We start from the raw sequence: 21628 nt of genomic DNA on the forward strand, positions 1-21628 counted from the left end.
AGCCACAATCTAACGGCAAAATTAAAGCTGATCTACCCCCTAAAAAAATTTAATAAATATATATATTTTTTAATAAACTCTAATCTAATCTATTATTTTGCTTCTTACCAATTCTGCTGGTGTAATTAGGCTATTTGAAATCTGATATCCCAACTCGTGTCTGTGCATTTATGTAAGCATTTATGGACAGTGTTGCATATAGGCTAAAGTCATAAAATGAGAATAGGCTGCATTGAAATGCCCCTTGCATCAAATATCCTGTTTTGTCATTTTAGTCTTGTGCACAAGCTGCTAGGCAGAAATGCAAAAGATGCCTATGTAGAGCAGTGCTTCCCAACTCCTCGAGTACCCACAACAGCACACATTTTTGTTGTAGCCCCAGACATGTACACCTGATACAACTAGTCAACTAATCATCAAGCCCTCAATTAGATGAATCAGGTGAGTTTGTCTGGGGCTAAAACAACAATGTGTGCTGTTGAGCGTCTGGAGGACTGGAGTTGGGAAACACTGATGTAGAGTAAGATGATGGAAAGGTTTTGCAAATCAGCCTCAACCACCTGAAGATTGATGTTCATTACAGTTTTCTTGAATGTGGAGTAATTTGTATAACGTCACATGAACATATTCAAACCTCCAGTATTTGGGAAACATAGATCAGGGGTGGCCAACCCTCTTGGACAGTTAACTTTTGCCAGGATTTTCTATGGCCCAAATTAATTACATATTTACATGTTTGTTTGCTATGGACAAGGAGACTGAAATCCATAATATGGTTAGCCACTGCCATCAACCAATAATATTAGCATTTTCTATCCCCCCCAAAAAAGTTATTCAATGTCCCCCAGTTAGCATACTCTAAATGTCATGCCCAAATAATCTCAAAAGGTACTTCAAACCAAGTCGTCGAATATTGAGTGTGTATTCAACTTTTTTTTTTATTCAGCCCTGGTCAAGGGCCTAAGCCATGTGAAAATATGGAGAATTGCAGGAAATTAGCTTTAAAACATGTTTTTTTTCTTCTGGGGGTGGATCAGCAGTGCACAATGCAGGTGATGGCTGCAGGATGAAGTTGATGAAGAGCAACTGCAGAAACTTATAAGTCGACTGCAGTCAAAATTTCATGAACTTTGATCACCTGATTTTTGTCAACTTCATGCTTTTGCTCAATGCAATATACTTTAAAGGCGGTAACCAACGATGGCCAAGGACTTGACAAAGTGATCTCCTCGAACGCATCCTTTTACTTCTGTTGCCTCGGCTACCACACTCGGCTACACTCAATCGGTCACACGTTCAAGCTAGACAATAATGAGCTAGTTCCCTCTTTTGTCGTGTTGATATCATTCGTAGAAGCACTGGACACAGAACATTGCATTAATCATGTAGTTAGTTAGCTAAGTAATGTTTCTTAAAATGTTGAATGAGTGTGAGCTGGCCAGCTATCGAGGAGAGATGTTCAGGCTTAAACTACAGCTCCCAGAATGCAACCGCAATGCAGCGTAGGTGCGTGTATCCGGTGTCTTAAACACATTTTACTTCCGCCCAGACAGACCGACACGGGCATCCCGAAAAGGAAAACGTAGCTAACTTTTAAAAGCAGCAATCAACAAGAGCTTTTTGAGCATAGTTTTATATTTTACAACAAAATCAGGACATGTTTCTCAACGTGACTGAATATTGACGAAGACGCTAAAAGCAAAGACAAACGCGTTGGCCGCTCAAGAAAGTTTGTGTGAGGGCCTGTAAACAACATGTCCTCCGCCTCGCAGGCATCCTCTAGACGGCAATGGTGCTACCTCTGCGATCTGCCCAAGATGCCCTGGGCCATGCTCTGGGAATTCAGCGAAGCTGTTTGCCGGGGATGCGTGAACTACGACGGGGCGGACAGAATCGAGCTCCTAATTGAGACGGCCAGGCAGTTGAAGAGCAGCCACGGTGTTTTGGACGGAAGGTCCCCGGGCCCTCAGCAAGGCAAACCCAGCTCAGGTGGACCGATGGAAGGAGGGAGGCAGCATGCAGAACGTTTAGACAGGGGGAGGGGAGAGTATGGCGTTTCCCCCCGCCTCCCCAATGGTCTGCACAGAGCTGAAGATGTGAGTATGTCAGAGGGGAGCAGGCAGAGCCCCAACACTAGAAGGGCTATGGCTGGGGCCGCACCTGCTCTACATGGGACCATACCTCATGCTTTGATAGCCCAGGGGTTAGTGGGGGCCCCTCACGGCTTGTTGGCCCCCGTTTCAGGCACCAGAGCTGGGGGCCCGCAGATGGCTGGTTCCTCTGGCCATATAATGGGTGGTGATGGAAGGCGCCAGGTAATGTCAGCCATGTCGCTGGGGGCTGGTGCCTCCACTCTTGTGGGTCTGGAGGCAGGCTGGAGGAATGGGGAGGTCATGGCTGAGCTGGCAGAGAGCGCCAGGAGCCGGGCTGAGGGCTGGCCCAACCGCCCCAGAGCGGTACGAGACGTCCTGGTGACCCTCTGCGGCTGTGCCCCCTTCAGTGTGCGCTTCAGGAAAGACCACAACCTGGTGGGGCGCATTCTCGCTTTCGAAGCCGGGACCGGGCCTGAGTTTGAGCTGAAGGTGTTTGTGGAATACCCCAGCGGCTCTGGAATAGTCTTCTCGGGCATCCCGGAGCTTGTCAGGCAGATGTTTCGTGACTCAAATAAAGATGCGGGCAAAGCGGTGAACTCTGGGCTGCGTTACGTGGAATATGAGAGGCGGCAGGGCGCCGGGGACTGGCGTGCGCTCACGGAGCTCCTTAGTGACGGTGTACGCTCGTTTAAGGAGCCACCGATGCCCGAGATCCTCCCACAGCCGTACACGGATGCCGGCATGCCCATGGTGCCCACCGGCCGCTCTGCACCTACCAAGGGTGCTGCACGGCGACGCAAAGCATCACCGAGCTCTGAAAACGGAGAGAGTGATGGAAGGCCCATGGGGGATCACCCAGCCAGAGAGCCTTGGTCTCGAGGTCCCTATCCAGGCATGGAGCCCCTAGGCTCAGGCATGACCAACCCCCAGGATGGCCAGCCCCGCTCACACAGCCAGCCCTCGCCCATCTCAGCGCTCATGGGAGTGGCCGACAGCCTAAGCTCAAGCCAGATGTCCCGAGACGGCCCCGGCATGTCCTCAGCCCACTCCTCCGCAGCTGGCCGCCCAACCAGCGGCAGTCCCTCCTCTGCCTCCACCGCAGTCTCCCAGGCAGATATGGGCCAGGGTGCCCAAGGGGGGCCAAGCACTACCAGTGCTGGGGATTCCGGGAGCGGTGCCCTGCTTTGCTGCACCCTCTGCCGAGAGCGCCTGGAAGACACTCACTTTGTCCAGTGTCCGTCTGTCCCACACCACAAGTTCTGCTTCCCATGCACGCGTGGCTCCATCCGCAGTCAAGGCCCTGGAGGAGAGGTGTACTGCCCCAGCGGCGAGCGTTGTCCCCTGGCCGGATCCACCGTGCCCTGGGCTTTCATGCAGGGAGAGATCTCCACCATCCTGGCCGGAGACAGCGACGTGACGGTGAAGAAGGAGAACGACCCCTGACCCCAATCAAGGTGAAAGGCCCATGACATTCATCTTTATTTTTTTCATAGAGTTATTAGAGCAGTAGTTGTTTCTGTTACCAATACATGTTGTAATCGTCTTCTTTGTCTTCTCAACAGCGGATCAAACACTTTGAAAGCGCTTCCCTGATCTATTTATCTCACCCGGAAGTTCCGATTGGCTGCAGTTCATCACTTGCACCGCAGAGGTGCAGCAAGAATTAACCTAATCACCACGCAACCCAGGAGGCAACAGAACCACCTTTTTAAAGAAGTTAGAGGACACCAGAACCATCAGTCCAAAATGGGGCCACATGTCTGTCTGAGCGGGGCTCATCTGTTAGTAGTAATAGTTAAACTAGAGAAAATCACAAGTCATTCTCCATGTCCAATGAAGCAGCAGAGGCTATTCACGAGGCCTTGTTTTAAAAGCCCAGGATTGAAAGCACAGGTCTGTTCTTTAATATGACAATCTCTCAACGTTTCATGTTTTTCTATATAAAACAATTTAGTTGCATACTGTGTCATATGTGAACGATACTAATATTGAAAGTCCATGGGTAACCAGAAGCAGGCCATTATTTGGACAGGACAAATGGATTTTTTGTTTTTTTTAAATGGCAAAACCAGTAGGTCCTTAAAACCAAGGTTTAAACATTTTAATCACAATATGTAATAAAGGAGCATACATTGAAGAGACGTGTATGTCAGAAATGTGAATTTACTTTAAATGACTAATTTCTATTTTTGATACAATAAATGTATGTGTTTATAGTAAGTGATAAGACCAAAGATGGCTTTGTGCTCTAGTTTTACTGTCGCTTTGTATGCTGTACTCACTGATAACTTTGTCAGTCACTCGGTTTCTTAATCTACCACAGAAGTAAGCTGGTTGTTTGTCTCTAACTTTTTTTGAAATCCCTGTATGTGTGTATGTATACACACGCTTCAATGGTTAAACATACTCAAATGTGATCTTAATATGGGGTCAACTCTAATAAATTCCAGAATAGTCATTGCTCTTGTGGATTTTTTTGTCTTGCTCCCTTTTTGCTAGTGCAATTTAATTCCTACCCTTTTGTAAAAATGTTTCTGTATTTGTATGGCACACATACCAGGAGAAGTGCAGCATTTTTCAAACAATCTTAGAAAAAGGTATACAGTTGCACTCATATTGGAACTTTCCAATGGGGGAAGTTAAACGCTATTTTTACCCTGTTGAGAAATTACACCGTTAATGAGAATAACCTGATTCCAACCAAATTAATTTGAATAATTTATTTCAGGCCATTTGACGTTGAAAAATGTCAATTCTAAATCAAACATGAACACCAAGTCCCAAATTACAATTTATTTAAGAAGTGAATTGTGAAAGGGTGCCAATATGTTACAGCACAACTGGACATAGACATTTGAAAATAGGCACATATTTAAAATCTCTTTCCACCTATGACTTTTTCCATGATTCAGCATTTTAAAACTTAATGAAATTCCAATGATACCACAGTAAACCACCTCTAACTGTAAACAATGTATTTGAGCAGCGAACTAGGATATAAAAAGGTGACAGACATTCAATAAATGTCAAACGAGCTCACATTTCACATGCCTTGTATGCATAGACTGGTATCAAACATCACAACAACCAATTTCCAGGATTAGAATTGGGCGGTATCTAGATTTTCATACCGTTTCTGTACCATACCGAGGTATACAGTATTGCTAAATGTTCACACAAGTGGCGCCCAAAAGATTAATACTTTTTTTTGACAAAACAATTTAGGCTCTAAGGATCTTGATTCATGGGGTGATTGAATGTCTCTGCTGTAACCAAGAAGCGTGATCATGACATCTAGCCACTTCACTAGCAAACCAAATGCATAGCTGGAGCCCTACACTGGATATAATTTGACATCTTAGATTTCTTATAGTTACACTTAACTTATAGCTAGCTATAAGTAGTGGCGTAGTACTGTATTGAAAATCAGTCGGTATTCGGCAATACCCCGGTATATCGCCCAAGCCTAATTAGAAAATATAAAAAATATTGTAAACAAAACACTTACCAACAGATTATGTATATTGTAATAACAGTTTCACAAACAAAAAGGAAGCCTGAAAAATATTGAATTTGGTATCCCTTATTGATCTGGTTCATGAGGACCATGTTTATATTCCATTGACAAATAGTGATAATGAGCAACTTGATAGTCAGCCATCAATGCTTTACATTGGAGTCACCCAGTGAAACCTTGCAAGGAGCTTCTTGATCCAACAACGTGACCCCTCAGAAAGGGCTTCCTGTGTCCCGGAGGGCCTCTTGGGCCCCTTTCAGTGTCTCCCTCTTCACACACTTCCAATAATCTATGATGCCACGCTGGGGCTGCACCTGGGGAAATACAAACATCACATAATAATTAGAGGTCAACCGATTAATCGGCATGGCTGATTTTTTTTAAACCTGCATATTTAGTTAAAAGAAATTCATGTTAGCAGGCAATATTAACTAGGGAAATTGTGTCACTTCTCTTGCGTTCAGTGCAAGCAGAGTCAGGGTATATTCAACAGTTTGGGCCGCCTGGCTCGTTGCGAACTGTGAACTATTTTGTCAGAATTTGACATAATTATAACATTGAAGGTTGTGCAATGTAACAGCAATATTTAGACTTGGGGTTGCCACCCGTTCGATAAAATACGGAACGGTTCCATATTTCACTGAAAGAATAAAAATTTTGTTTTCGAAATGATAGTTTACAGACTTGACCATATTAATGACCAAAGGCTCGTATTTCTGTGTTTATTATATTATAATTAAGTCTATGATTTGATATAGCAGTCTGACTGAGCCGTGGTAGGCAACAGCAGGATTATAAGCATTCATTCATACAGCACTTTACTGCGTTTGCCAGGAGCTCTTAGCAATGCTTGACGCAAAGCGCTGTTTATGACTTCAAGCCTATCAACTCCCGAGATTAGGCTGGCAATACTAAAGTGCCTATAAGAACATCCATTAGTCAAAGGTATATGAAATACAAAATGGTAGAGAGAAATAGCTGACACGTCAAAATTCCTATAATAACAACTACAACCTAAAACTTCTTAACTGGGAATATTGAACCACCAACTTTCATATGTTCTGAGCAAGGAACTTAAACGTTAGCTTTTTGACATGCCACATATTGCACTTTTGCTTTCTTCTCCAACACTGTGTTTTGGCATTATTTAAACCAAATTGAACATGTTTCATTATTTATTTGAGACTAAATTGATTTTATTTAAGTATTATATTAAGTTAAAATTAAAAAAGTGTTCATTGAGTATTGTTGTAATTGTCAATATTACAAATATATATATATATATATATATTTTAAAAAGCGGCCGATTAATCGGTATCGGCTTTTTTTGGTCCTCCAATAATCGGTATTCGGGGAAAAAAATAATAAATCGGTCAACCTCTAATAATAATAATAATATTAATAAACTTTACAGAGTGGCTGCGTGAATTGATCACCAGGACACCTTTTTCTGTGGACTAAACAACCACCCAAAAAATGTTATGCAATCTCTGCTGCTTCCTCCCTTTCCTAATCCTCACTTCTAAGATTAACATTCTGAAAAATTTGGACAACATGATCAGCGTGAGGTTCTCTCCCCCAAAAAGTGCGTAAAGTAACACATCGCGGAACGTTTAAAAGGTTATTTAGTACACTGGAAAAGGTGTCCTAGGGGGCCGGGCGGTTCGATTAGATTGTGTAGCTTCGGCTGAAACTTAACTTGTATAGCACTATTCATACAGAGACCGCAACTCACAACACAATGATTATTAACAAGTAAATTGGAGACTTGCATGAAAGTTTGAGTGAAGCATGGATCTCAAGATCAAATAACGCCCTGACATACTTTTTTATGTGATTGCCAACTGGTAAATACCCCCTTTACCTTCAAGCCACGTAGTACTCGGTCCTCCATCACTCCGATAAACTCCTTGTGGCTCAGGCAGTTATCGCCGTCCAGGTCAAAGATCTTGAACACAGTGTCCAGCACGTTCTCCGAGAGGTCGTGCCCTGTGGCGATCTTCACAGCTCGCTTAAATTGGACTGTGGAGAATGGAAAGGAAACAAACTATCAGGATAATGTCTTTGGTTGAAATGATTTGACTGTGTTGAATCAGAAACATTCATACAAAATGCCCTTCCTACTTAAAACAAGGTAGAAATTAAAATTACCCATTCCAATAGGTCGGTTGGCTTCACTTATCATTTTCACAGAGAAGGCAAAGTCCTCCAGGTTGTTGGTGAATAGGCAAAACGCTTTGAACTCATCAAATGTGATGCTCTACAAAAGAAGAGGAACAAATGTCCAAGTTGTACACTGAGAAGTCAACCCTTGAGAGACCCCCCACCCCCAAAATGTGCTCCATTTCACAACTTCTTAAACCTGAAGGTACATTGACCTGACTTCCTATTATCCCTGGCCCTGTTTGAATAGAAAATGCATCCTTTCTTCATTAAAGTAACCCCACATCAGAATTGGTTGGATTGGGGAAAATAATTGGGTGGCAATTCACAACCTTGCTTTCACAACCCCTAATAATCTGTGATGACCAAGGAAGGAAGGGTGGATTTTTCAAAGCATTGGAACAGGGCCACGTTCCTTTTTACCTGGCCAGCTGGGATCCTCTTCCTCATGTTCTCCCAGTAGGCCTCGTTGGCTTCCTCGTTGGTGTAGTGCAGCAGCCACTCTGCAAAGTCCTCCCGCCGCATGGTGTCCATGCCCTTGGAAAACTGCAGGAACTCCATCTCCTGCACCTCCGCCTGCAGGTCCTCCATGAACCTAGAGGAGACATCCAGATTTAAGACACAATGTGACTAGGTCGGTTCTGGGCCCATACTCAGTGTCTCAGAGTCAGAATGCTGATCTAGGATCAGGTCTCCCTGTCCTTGTAACTATATTATGCTCTAACAGGCAACACTGATTCTTGAGCAACAGTAAGTATTCAGTGCGTATGAGAAAACATGATTTTACTAGGATTAGGTACACCTATATATACAAAGTATGTGGACACCCCTTCAAATTAGTATATTCTGCTATTTCAAACACACCCGTTGCTGAAAGATGTATAAAATCAAGCACACAGCCATGCAATCTCAGACAAACATTGGCCGTAGAATGGCCTTACTGAAGAGCTCATTGACTTTCAACTTGGCACAGTCATAGGATTCTACCTTCCCAACAAGTCAGCCCTGCTAGAGCTGCCGCGGTCAACTGTAAGTGCTGTTATTGTGAAGTTGCAATGTCTAGGAGCAACAACGGCTCAGCCGCAAAGTGGTTAGCCACACAAGCTCACAGAACTGGACCACCGAGTGCTGAAGTGCGTAACAAAATTGTATGTCCTCGATTGCAACCCTCACTACGAAGTTTAACTTCCCCTGGAAGCAATGTTTACAGCACAAGATCTGTTCATCGGGAGCTGAATTAAATAGGTTTTCATGGCCGAACAGCTGCACACAAACCTAAGATCCCCATGCGCAATGCCAAGCGTCGGCTGGAGTGTTGTAAAGCTTGCCATTCTACTCTGGAGCAGTGGAAACATTCTTTGGAGTGATGAATCACGCTTCACCAATGAGGGCTGTGATGAATCACGCTTCACCAATTGGGCTGTTTTTCATGGTTCGGGCTAAGCCCCTTAGCGTGAAGATTTCCCTTCACTGGAACTACAACATACATTTACATTACAGACGATTATGTCCTTCCAACTTTGTGGCAACAGTTTTGGGAAGGCCTTTTCCTGTTTCAGCATGACAATGCCCCCTGTGCACAAAGCGAGGTCATACAGAAATGGTTTGTCAAGATTGGTGTGAAAGAACTTGACTGGCCTGGAAAGAGCCCTAACCTCAACCCCATCAAAGACCTTTGGGATGAATTGGAACACCGACTGCGAGCCAGGCCTAATTGTCCAACCTCACTAATGCTTGTGGCTGAATGGAAGCAAGTCCCCGACCAACTCCATATTAACGCCTATGATTTTGGAATGAGATGTTCGACGAGCATGTGTCCACATACTTTTGGTCATGTAGTGTATTTTACCTGCAGAATACATTGTACTGAAGCTTGTTTTTGCCATTCCTGCCAAAGAAGAATGCCTGCAGTGTAGTGTTCACACCATCCCCCTCTACGACTGGTTTCTGTGAAGATGACATCAAGTTTCAACACTTCCTGCCTTTGTTATTACTGCAAGCCCCATCACGCTTGAAATACGAGTAAACACAATCAGTTTTCCAGCCGGTACGCAATGGTTTACGTCACCGTACAATGACAGTTGGCAAGGCTTAGCGCTTTCAATGTGCATTTCCACGTCATTTAAAATAAATTAAAAAATACCCTTTATTTAACTAGGCAAGTCAGTTAAGAACAAATTCTTATTTACAATGACAGCCTACTGGGGAACAGTGGGTTAACTGCCTTGTACAGAGGCAGAACGACAGATTTTTACCTTGTCAGCTCAGGGATTCGATCCAGCAACCTTTGTTACTGGCCCAACGCTCTAACCCCTAGGCTACCTGCTGCCCATATCAAGTATTTTGAAAACTTTTCAACAAATCACATAAATGACTAAGGAGTTCAGTCTTAAAAAGGTTTAGAGTGTTGACTCACCACGTCTGTGGCACCTTCCATGGGCACTTTCTCTTTTCTTTTCCCAATGATTTTCTTGAGCTTCATCATAAAAACAAAGCAGCAACAATTACTACTTGTATTATAATAAACACAGATACTAAACTACAAAAGATTAAGCTAAAAACATTTACTACTAGTGAGAGCATTTCTTAGCTAGCTTAGTCTAAAAATTCAGGAAACAACTAATTCAGTTATAAACCCACTAATAACACATACATACCTCTTACTCATCTGGATTATCCAATAAATGTCAGCAATAAGAGAATTTTTCATTAGTCAAAAAGGTTTACTACCCACAATGCCTCACTAATATTAAAACTGGAGCCAGTTAGAAACAGCAAACAGTGTGTTTGAGATCGACTGAATAGCAGTTGGACCGCATAGAACTACTGATCTACAAATCATCTTGCATCCCAAATACTACTCATGATGTTACCAAAGCGATCACTTGCCTTGCTCACACTGATCCCCTCAAAACACGCTGAATGATTATCTATGCTGCTCCTCGCTCTACTTTGTCAGGTGCATAACATGCTTACGTGTAAGATGTTTTGGACCCCATATTCCCAGTAGGAACACACAACAGAGGTCTCTTAACGCTATCTAAACCCTGTGGTTCCCAGTGTTGCTGAATGTCCACACCAGGCTCTGTTCAAAATTAGGGAATCAACTTTTCATTGGTTTGGTACAAAACTGTGTCAGTCACATGCTTTTTTGTAACAATGTATGCATACTGCATTGTGCTAAATCCAACTGGTAAATACAGTATGTTTACAAGCTAGATTCTGTAACATACAATGCATTCGGAAAGTATTCAGACCTCTTGACTTTTCCCACATTTTGTTACGTTACAGCCTTATTCTAAAATTGATTAAATAGATTTTCCCCCTCATCAATCTACACAGAGTCAGAGTCCTTTAGGTGCCTTTTGGCAGAAACTGGGAGAAACTGGTGCAGACTTGAAGTACTGGCCATACAACATGTGACTGAGTTAGTATCAAGTGTATAGTACTCACTTGTAGGAGCATTTATTTTAAAACCTCCAACTGGGCAACTTCCATGTGAGGGCTGGTAATATTTTGGAATTTAACAGCGTAGATACTTGATATAGATATACATTACTATATAATTTGATATACAATCAGACTGAATACAGATTACTATATGCAACATGAAAATACAAATCCATCAACTCCTTGAGAACCCTTTCATCGCTGTCTGATGAGAACCACAAATGTTTCAGTAAATTCAAAACAATTACCACATTTTCCGCATTAACGAACATACAATTATAAAGCTTCAGAAGCTATTTTGAATACATTTTCTTGGTCCTAGAGTCACAAAATGTTCCGAGTACATTGAGGGGAATTACTGCTTTCAATCAATAAAAAAAAAAGAAAATTGGCCACAAATGCAGTTAAGGTTTTCATCAGAGAGCGACGATATAAAAAACTAAAATGTGAGGCACATTATATAATACAGATTATAAAGCATACCTTGAGAAACTCCTTTCTGTCCACATGCTCATTGCCATCAATATCAAGCATTTTGAAAGCTATATGAAATCCTGTGTGTGGCTCTGAAATTACACAATGCATTTTCTATTAGAAAATAACATCACAGGCTTATCTGCAGTTGAAGTCGGAAGTTTACATACACTTAGGTGAGTCATTAAAACATTGTTCAACCACTCTACAAATGTCTTGTTAACAAACTATAGTTTTAGCAAGTCAGTTAGCACATCTACTTTGTGCATGACAAGTAATTTTTCCAACAATTGTTTACAGACAGATTATTTCACTTATAATTCACTGTATCACAATTCCAGTGGGTCACAAGTTTACATACACTAAGTTGACTGTGCCTTTAACTAGCTTGGAAAATTCCATAAAATGTCATGGCTTTAGAAGCTTCTGATAGGCTAATTGACATCATTTGAGTCAATTGGAGATGTACCTGTGGATGTATTTCAAGGCCTACCTTCAAACTTAGTGCCTCTTTGCTTGACATCATGGGAAAATCTAAAGAAAAGGTACCACGTTCATCTGTACAAACAATGTTACGCAAGTATAAATACCATGGGACCACGCAGCCGTCATACCACTTAGGAAGGAGACGCGTTCTGTCTCCTATAGATGAACGTATTTTGGTGAGAAAAGTGCAAATCAATCCCAGACCAACAGCACCTTGTGAACATGCTGGAGGAAACAGGTACAAAAGTATCTATATTCACAGTAAAATGAGTCCTATATTGACATAACTTGAAAGGCTGCTCAGCAAGGTAGAAGCCACTGCTCCAAAACCACCATATGCCAGGCTACAGTTTGCAACTGCACATGGGGACAAAGATCATACTTTTTGTAGAAATGTCCGCTGGTCTTATGAAACAAAAATAGAACTGTTTGGCCATAATGGCCATCGTTATGTTTGGAGGAAAAAGGGGGAGGCTTGCAAGCCGAAGAACAACATCCCAACCGTGAAGCACGAGGGTGGCAGCATCATGTTGTGGGGGTGCTTTGCTGCAGGAGGAACTGGTGCACTTCAAAAAAATAGATGGCATCATGAGGTAGGAAAATTGTGGATATATTGAAGCAACATCTCAAGACATCAGTCAGGAAGTTAATGCTTGGTCGCAAATGGGTCTTCCAAATGGACAACGACCCCAAGCATACTTCCAAAGTTGTGGCAAAATGGCTTAAGGACAACAAAGTCAAGGTATTGGAGTGGCCATCACAAAGCCCTGACCTCAAGCCTATAGAAAATTTGTGGGCAGAACTGAAAAAGCGAGTGTGAGCAAGGAGGCCTACAAACCTGCACCGTTACACCAGCTCTGTCAGGAGGAATGGGCCAAAATTCACCAAACTTATTGTGGGAAGCTTGTGGAAGGCTACCTGAAACATTTGACCCAAGTTAAACAATTTAAAGGCAATGCTACCAAATACTAATTGAGTGTATGTAAACGTCTGACCCACTAGGAATGTGATGAAATAAATAAAAGCTGAAATCATTCTCTACTATTATTCTGACATTTCACATTCTTAAAATAAAACGGTGTCCTAACTGACGGAAGACAGGGAATTTTTACTAAACGTCAAGAATTGTGAAAAACTGAGTTTAAATGTATTTGGCTAAGGTGTATGTAAACTTCCGACTTCAACTGTAGGTACTGCTTGGACCTAACAAAGCAGCGACAAGATGAGCGCTTAACAGCAGGGTCTTCTGAAATAATGATTCTAGCACAACATTGTTGGTGACCGGGCAACATTTTGAATGAGGAAGTTAAGTCGCCAAAACACTACCACATGAGCTGTGTGTTCAGTATCTACGTATGAGAAAAAAATACTATAAATAGAAAAATAAAATGTGCGTTCTACTGGACTGTTTGAAGATGTTATTTTTCATTTTGTGCCTACTGAAAACCACCACCCAGGTTGTCAGTCCAGCTACATATAAGTTTTAGCCAGCTATTCAGTCACTGCACTAACCTTGACAGCATAGAAAATCCCACCAATTCAAGTAATGCATACATAATCTTATTATTTTCACAATGTGTTACAGTAACAGGCTAAACATGATAGATAGTGCATTAGATTAGGCTACGTCAAATTAAGTTAACCTATTGTGCAGACAATAAGATGAGGGGCCTGAAAATATCATGGGCAACGGAAACTCTGCAATTCATAAATGAGCCAGCTCCTCTACAAAGGTGTTGCCACACATTCATTATGTTTGCACGTCTATATGCTACATCTGTGCTAAACCAGGGCCGTGTTCATTAGGCACCCAACGGTAGAAAACTGTCTGAAACGGGAAGGTATCATCTGTCCTTGTGTAACAGTGTTGCTTCCGTTCTTCTCCCTGCCCCAACCTGGACTCAAACCAGGGACCCTCTGAACACATCGACATCTGTCGCCCATGAAGAAGCCGCAGCCCTTGAGCAGGTGATGACACCGATTGAATGATACTAGGCTACACTCAAACCCTTTGACCTCCTCCTCGGGCAAAGCTCAACTGAGTAGATACCGCTAACTAGCTATCCAATTGACATTGACTAAACTTGTCCAATAAACACACATTTTTGTTTTCAGTTGCAAACCATTTTGCTAATGGACACGACCCAGATGAAGTAAGATGTGCTGTGTAAGCATGAGAGGATGCAGGTTCCAATGCATGTCATTGAAAGGGAGGGCTGTTTCTACTGTATGTCATGCTGAGTCTATAACTTACTGGTCAGAATAGTCAACAGGAACAGGTACTCTGTGTACGATATCAGACCTGCAAGACATAAAACATGCCATCTGTATCACACAAACATTTCAGTGAGTGTTCATTTAACCCGTTTAGATTGACTCCCACATCAAATACACATTTCCTGCCTGAAGTATAACTAGCCAGCATCTTTTAACTTTGATAAAGCACGTAGCACCAGTGAGGTTGTTTGACCATGGCATGAAAACGTACCATTGTCTCCAAAGTTTCTGAACAGACTGTTGCCTGCCTGGGCCCGTGAGGCAGCATCCAGCATCTTATCCACCTCCTGCAGGTATCATCAATTATGCAAAGAGAAACAACAAAAAGTAATCTTGTGCTGTAATGCTCATGTTGGTAAGACTACAGTAAATCCAAAACAAGTTCTGACAATGAGTTAACCCGATCCCAACACTCACATTTTTGGTTAGAGCTTTATTTTGCAATTTACCTACAAGCAGAAGGAAAAGTAAAGAGCAGTTATTGCTTGGAACAAAATGTAATACACTTACCCAGATGGAGCTTGTATCTAGCCAATGAAGCCATATGCCAAACAATTACATTCATTACATCATGCAGTATCCCTTTTCAACCACGTAGGCCATTTTACAACATGAACACTATCATTTGATACTACTGTACTTACGGTCAACATTCTCCAGCATGATTGAGAAGAGGAAATCTCTTGGTGTCATGTAAAGCTCCTCATCGTACATCATTGAGGCAAACTGGTTGAAGCGCATCCGTCTGGCAGACATCTGGGATACTGGAAGCACCTATAATACAGATGGAAGCATTAGCACTAAAAGGAGGACAGAGTCTAAACTAAGGTGCAGTGCAAAGCTGAAAATTGGATAAGATAATGGAAATAGAATGTTCAGTACTCCTGACCAACTATTTTGGCACAGACTTTCATGCAAACAGCAATTAGCTAATGGATACATTTTATTTGCTTGCTTATTCTATCAATACTCCTGACCCTACAATACTCCTGACCCTATACATAGAAAATATTATCCCATAGGCCTCTCCCCTCTCGGCCAGTTATTCAACTGGTCGTTCAGACCGGCAACGTTTCCATTTATTTAACGTTGCACACTGTTTTTTTCATACTGAAAGCAGCCCTAATCAATATGGTCTGACCATCAAATAGCAAAACTTGTGGCGCACAGACATAGATCATAGCTGTGTTCGAATACCCATACTAACATACTGTATACTACATACTTAATGAGTATATACTACATACTATTAGTTCATTTTAGTACACTGTAAACGAACAGTTGAGCATACTTGCGCTTCACCTGTCTACCAGAAGTTGATGCTGTTGCTATGCAACCTCTTGCTAGCATAACAAATTACTAGCTAGACATTTTACTACTTCGGGTGTGTTCTTAAATTCAATCTGGAGTGCCAGAGTGCAACCTGGGCGTTGGTAAATTCAGAGCGTTGTAAGATTTTCCGTTTGTAAATTCAGTGTTTCGCTCTGGGAGCGTTCAGAGTGCACACTGGACGCTCTTGCCGAGGAGTAGGGTTGATTTGAGCGTTCTGGTCTAACAACGGTAGTCAGGCACCCAGCTAACTGGCTAGCTACTTCCAGACACAAATGAGAGAACACCTCACTCTGACCATTTCACTCACCCTAGCAGAGCTGGTTAAGCAGTTTTCATGTTATCCAGACAGTTGGTGACAAACTGCTGCTGGCAACAATTTAATTAAGTTATTTTGCCAACGTTTAACGACACCGGCAAAATTCAACGGGTGTTGAGCGTTCGTAAATTCAGTTATTCTGTGCTACTCTGGTACACTCAAACGAGAGTGCTCTGAAATTGGACTAACTCGGATAGCCAGAGCGAATTCACGAAAGCACCCGACTGTCCATTGAGAACGCACAGCTAATGACTGGAATAATCAAGTCAATAAACATTGGGTAGGTAGTTAGATAGGATATTGTTAATATACTGGCAATTTTGATGTATTAGTAACCAACTAACATCGTTAACGGCGTTAGAAAGCAGCTAGCTAACATACCATATCTTTACGCAACCTCTCCCTCAACGTGATCAAGACAAAGGAGATGATTGTGGGCTACAGGAAAAAGAGGACCGAGCACACTCCCATTCTCATCAACGGGGCTGCAGTGGAGCAGGTTGAGAGCTTCAAGTTCCTTGGTGTCCACATCAACAAACTAACATGGTCCAAGCACACCAAGACATTTGTGAAGAGGGCACGACAAAACCAACTCCCCCTCAGGAGACTGAAAAGATTTGGCATGGGTCTTCAGATCCTCAAAAGGTTCTACAGCATCTCCATCGAGAGCATCCTGACTGGTTGCATCCCTGCCTGGTATGGCAACTGCTCGGCCTCCGACCGCAAGGCACTAGAGGGTAGTGCGAACGGCCCAGTATATCACTGGGGCCAAGCTTCCTGCCATCCAGGACCTCTATACCAGGTGTTGTCAGAGGAAGGCCCTAAAAATGGTCAAAGACTCCAGCCACCCCAGTCGTAGACTGTTCTCTCTGCTACCGCACGGCAAGCAGTACCGGAGCGCCAAGTCTAGGTCCAAGAGGCTTCTAAACAGCTTCTACCCCCAAGCCATAAGACTCCGGAATATCTAGTCAAATGGCTACCCAGACTATTTGCATTGCCCCCCCACCCCCTGTCCCCCCCTCTTTACACTACTGCTACTCTCTTGTCATCTATGCATAGTCACTTTAATAACTCTACCTACATGTACATACCACCTCAACTATCCGGTGCCCCCGCACATTGACTCTGTATTGGTACCCCCCTGTATATAGTCTCGCTATTGTTATTTTACTGCTGCTCTTTAATTACTTGTTACTTTCATCTCTTATCCTATTTTTTTTAAACTGCATTGTTGGTTAGGGGCTCGTAAGTAAGCATTTCACTGTAAGGTCTACACCTGTTGTATTAGGTGCATGTCACTAATACAATTGCATTTGATTTACAGCAGTATGTACCGGTATGTGGTTCGTAAGGGTAGAGTAGCTAACGAATTGTCAGCCAACATATTCTTAAAGGTAACTTATTCGAAAAGTAACGTTCATTACACTGACCAACATTTGTCATAATTAGTTTAAGCAATATATTTGTATCCGCTCTCGTTAGACTTCGGCTGCATATTTTCCGAAATTTTCTTCAAATCTGAAAACGATGTGAAGTCTCGCCCATTTCCAGAAGAATTGCATTATGGACCCTAAAATCACGGCAAGTGTCCACTGTTTGTATACTTCGTATTTTTGCGAATGTAGTACGACATCCGGAAACTTTTGGCATACTAACTATATCCATACTATGACCAAAAAGTATACACTACATTTACGTCACAGATAGCATGGTTAGTATGAGTATTCGAACATAGTTCATATATAAAGAAGACACAAAACAATATCGCCCTCTGAGCCACTGTAATCATGTCATTCAGCACCGTTACCGTCTAATTAAAACGTTTAACACCGTTCTGAATACACCACAATACTCTCAAACTGTTGATTGGATAAAAAAAAAACATTGCGATAACTAGCTACCTAACGTGACCATATTATTTGTACGCAGAGCCTTAGCTAAATAGGCTACTTGTTGTTTACTAATAGGCCTACTGTAATATAGGACGCCGCGCATCGTCCTTAACATGGCTGTTTACTTGAGCATTGTACTAACATTCAGTTGTGATAATGCCTAGTAGAAAAGTTTAGCATACAAATACTGCCTCACCAGGCACTTAGCTAACTAGCAAGATTCCTGGCAACTTCGGATAACTAGTTAACTCAAACTTCGTGCCTAACTTTATAGAGTGGCGCAGCTAGCTAGCTACCAACGAGACGTTAACGTTACCTTTTCCTCCTCGGCATGGACGGTGAAGGGCAAAAACCTCTTACTCGGCTCAAAGTGATAATATACCAGCCCGCTTCCAACGACAGACCCCAAAATGCCAGGTCCCAGGGCACTATGCAGCGTTCTGTATGACCAAGGTCTCCTCCAAAAGTTTCTCAAAACTCCAGCAACCCTGCCAAAGCTGGCCATTTTCCGTAAACTTTTTCTTAGGTACCTTCTTCTTCGATGACGTTTAATGGCGGTTGGCATCCAATACCTGTTGCATTACCGCCACCAACTAGACTGGAGTATAACTCCTTTATACTTTGCTTGAATTATAAATAATAAACAAATACCATATAAAAACAAAGAATAATCCCCACCTCCACTATTTAAATCTATTTAGTCCTATTTAACACACCCTGTAACTCTTCTGACGTCAAGTCTCGCACACCCAAATACCTTTCTGCAGCAGCCACCACAACCTCAATTTTCTGTGACTTACGTTCCATCCCTGCAGTACAGTTGATAACCATTGCTATAAATGATACAAATCCAATCTTACTGAAACATATATCACTTGTTGGACTATCCCTCTGCACTGGTACAGCTCTTCAACTCCTCATGATCCCCCCACCCCACCCATCTTCCTTTACTTTATTCACTTCCTCAGCATAGACAGCTTCTGCACTACTCTAATCCTGGAAACCTCAACCTGCGTCTCTCGTGGACATTTCTGATCTCCAGCCCCATGGGTACCCCTACAATTAACACATACCACTACTTTCCCTAATGCTACACATGCCTTTGTCTCATGCCCTTATGCACACTTCTCACACCTAGGAACCTCCCTCCGACACACTGTTGCCACATTAAATCAAATCACATTTATTTGTCACATACACATGGTTAGCAGATGTTAATGCAAGTGTAGCGAAATGCTTGTGCTTCTAGTTCCGACCATACAGTAATATCTAACAGGTAAAATAACCTAACAATTTCACAACAAATAAATAAAGGAATGAATAAGAATATGTACATAAAAATATATAAATGAGTGATGGCCGAACGGCATAGGCAAGATGCAGTAGATGGTATAGTGTACAGTATATACATATGAGATGAGTAATGAAGGGTATGTAAACATTATATAAAGTGGCATTGTTTAAAGTGGCTAGTGACACATTACATCAAGATGGCAAGATGCAGTAGATGGTATAGAGTACAGTATATACATATGAGATAAGTAATGTAGGGTACGTAAACATTATATAATATAAAGTGGCTAGTGATAAATTGATTACATCAATTTTTCCATTATTAAAGTGGCTGGAGTTGAGTCAGTATGTTGTCAGCAGCCACTCAATGTTAGTGATGGCTGTTTAACAGTCTGATGGCCTTGAGATAGAAGCTGTTTTTCAGTCTCTCGGTCCCCGCTTTGATGCACCTGTACTGACCTCGCCTTCTGGATGATAGCGGGGTGAACAGGCAGTGGCTCGGGTGCTTGTTGTCCTTGATGATCTTTTTGGCCTTCCTGTGACATCAGGTGGTGTAGGTGTCCTGGAGGGCAGGTAGTTTGCACCCGGTGATGCGTTGTGCAGACCTCACTACCCTCTGGAGAGCCTTCCGGTTATGGGCGGAGCAGTTGCCATACCAGGCGGTGATGCAGCCCAACAGGATGCTCTCGATTGTGCATCTGTAAAAGTTTGTGAGTATTTTTGGTGACAAGCCGAATGTCTTTAGCCTCCTGAGGTTGAAGAGCCACTGCTGCGCCTTCTTCACCACGCTGTCTGTGTGGGTAGACCATTTCAGTTTGTTCATGATGTGTACGCCGAGGAACTTAAAACTCTCCACCCTCTCCACCACTGTCCCGTCAATGCAGATAGGGGGCTGCTCCCTCGATCATCTCCTTTGCTTTGTTGACATTGAGTGTGAGGTTATTTTCCTGACACCACACTCCGAGGGCCCTCACCTCCTCCCTGTAGGCCGTCTCGTCGTTGTTGGTAATCAAGCCTACCACTGTAGTGTCGTCTGCAAACTTGATGATTGAGTTGGAGGCGTGCATGGCAACGCAGTCGTGGGTGAACAGGGAGCTTGATGCCTTGAGCTTGATGCCTTGATAAGTTCCTTCCCTGAGGATGGCTCACCTCTCACAGTTCTGGGTGACTTTAACCTCCCCACGTCTACCTTTGACTCATTCCTCTCTGCCTCCTTCTTTCCACTCCTCTCCTCTTTTGACCTCACCCTCTCACCTTCCCCCCCTACTCACAAGGCAGGCAATACGCTTGACCTCATCTTTACTAGATGCTGTTCTTCCACTAATCTCATTGCAACTCCCCTCCAAGTCTCCGACCACTACCTTGTATCCTTTTCCCTCTCGCTCTCATCCAACACTTCTCACTCTGCCCCTACTCGGATGGTATTGCGCCGTCCCAACCTTCGCTCTCTCTCTCCCGCTACTCTCTCCTCTTCCATCCTATCATCTCTTCCCTCTGCTCAAACCTTCTCCAACCTATCTCCTGATTCTGCCTCCTCAACCCTCCTCTCCTCCCTTTCTGCATCCTTTGATTTTCTCTGTCCCCTATCCTCCAGGCCGGCTCGGTCCTCCACTCCTGCGCCGTGGCTCGACGACTCACTGCGAGCTCACAGAACAGGGCTCCGGGCAGCCGAGCGGAAATGGAGGAGAACTCGCCTCCCTGCGGACATGGCATCCTTTCACGCCCTCCTCTCTACATTTTCCTCTTCTGTCTCTGCTGCTAAAGCCACTTTCTACCACTCTAAATTCCAAGTATCTGCCTCTAACCCTAGGAAGCTCTTTGCTACCTTCTCCTCCCTCCTGAATCCTCCTCCCCCTCCCCCCCTCCTCTCTCTCTGCGGATGACTTCGTCAACCATTTTGAAAAGAAGGCTGATGACATCCGATCCTCGTTTGCTAAGCCAAACGACACCGCTGGTCCTGCTCACACTGCCCTACCCTGTGCTTTGACCTCTTTCTCCCCTCTCTCTCCAGATGAAATCTCGCGTCTCGTGACGGCCGGCCGCTCAACAACCTGCCCACTCGACCCTATCCCCTCCTCTCTTCTCCAGACCATTTCCGGAGACCTTCTCCCCTACCTCACCTCGCTCATCAACTCATCCTTGACCGCTGGCTACGTCCCTTCCGTCTTCAAGAGAGCGAGAGTTGCACCCCTTCTGAAAAAACCTACACTCGATCCCTCCGATATCAACAACTACAGACCAGTATCCCTTCTTTCTTTTCTCTCCAAAACTATTGAACGTGCCGTACTTGGTCAGCTCTCCTGCTATCTCTCTCAGAATGACCTTCTTGATCCTA

General features: G+C 43.3%; 2 protein-coding genes across 2 annotated transcripts; one reads left to right on the forward strand and one right to left on the reverse strand.

Moving 5' to 3' along the window:
• The first annotated feature begins 1539 nt into the window (after positions 1-1539).
• On the forward strand, positions 1540-4551 carry LOC115148654 (interferon regulatory factor 2-binding protein 1-like). The gene is made up of 2 exons (XM_029690738.1): positions 1540-3547; positions 3656-4551. Exon 1 carries the CDS (start codon positions 1755-1757, stop codon positions 3534-3536), a length of 1782 nt encoding a protein of 593 aa, XP_029546598.1. The 5' UTR covers positions 1540-1754; the 3' UTR covers positions 3537-3547; positions 3656-4551.
• A 247-nt stretch (positions 4552-4798) lies between these two features.
• On the reverse strand, positions 4799-18562 carry LOC115148656 (calcium uptake protein 2, mitochondrial). The gene is made up of 12 exons (XM_029690739.1): positions 18317-18562; positions 15105-15234; positions 14878-14909; positions 14672-14747; positions 14438-14485; positions 11707-11789; positions 10190-10249; positions 9623-9720; positions 8197-8368; positions 7762-7870; positions 7475-7632; positions 4799-5924 (listed from the first exon to the last, which is right to left on the reverse strand). The coding sequence occupies exons 1-12, from the start codon at positions 18503-18505 to the stop codon at positions 5823-5825; spliced, it is 1257 nt and encodes a 418-aa protein (XP_029546599.1). The 5' UTR covers positions 18506-18562; the 3' UTR covers positions 4799-5822.
• Between the last annotated feature and the right edge of the window lie 3066 nt (positions 18563-21628).

Source organism: Salmo trutta, chromosome 15, assembly GCF_901001165.1.
Source record: "Salmo trutta chromosome 15, fSalTru1.1, whole genome shotgun sequence".
NCBI lineage: Eukaryota > Metazoa > Chordata > Actinopteri > Salmoniformes > Salmonidae > Salmo > Salmo trutta.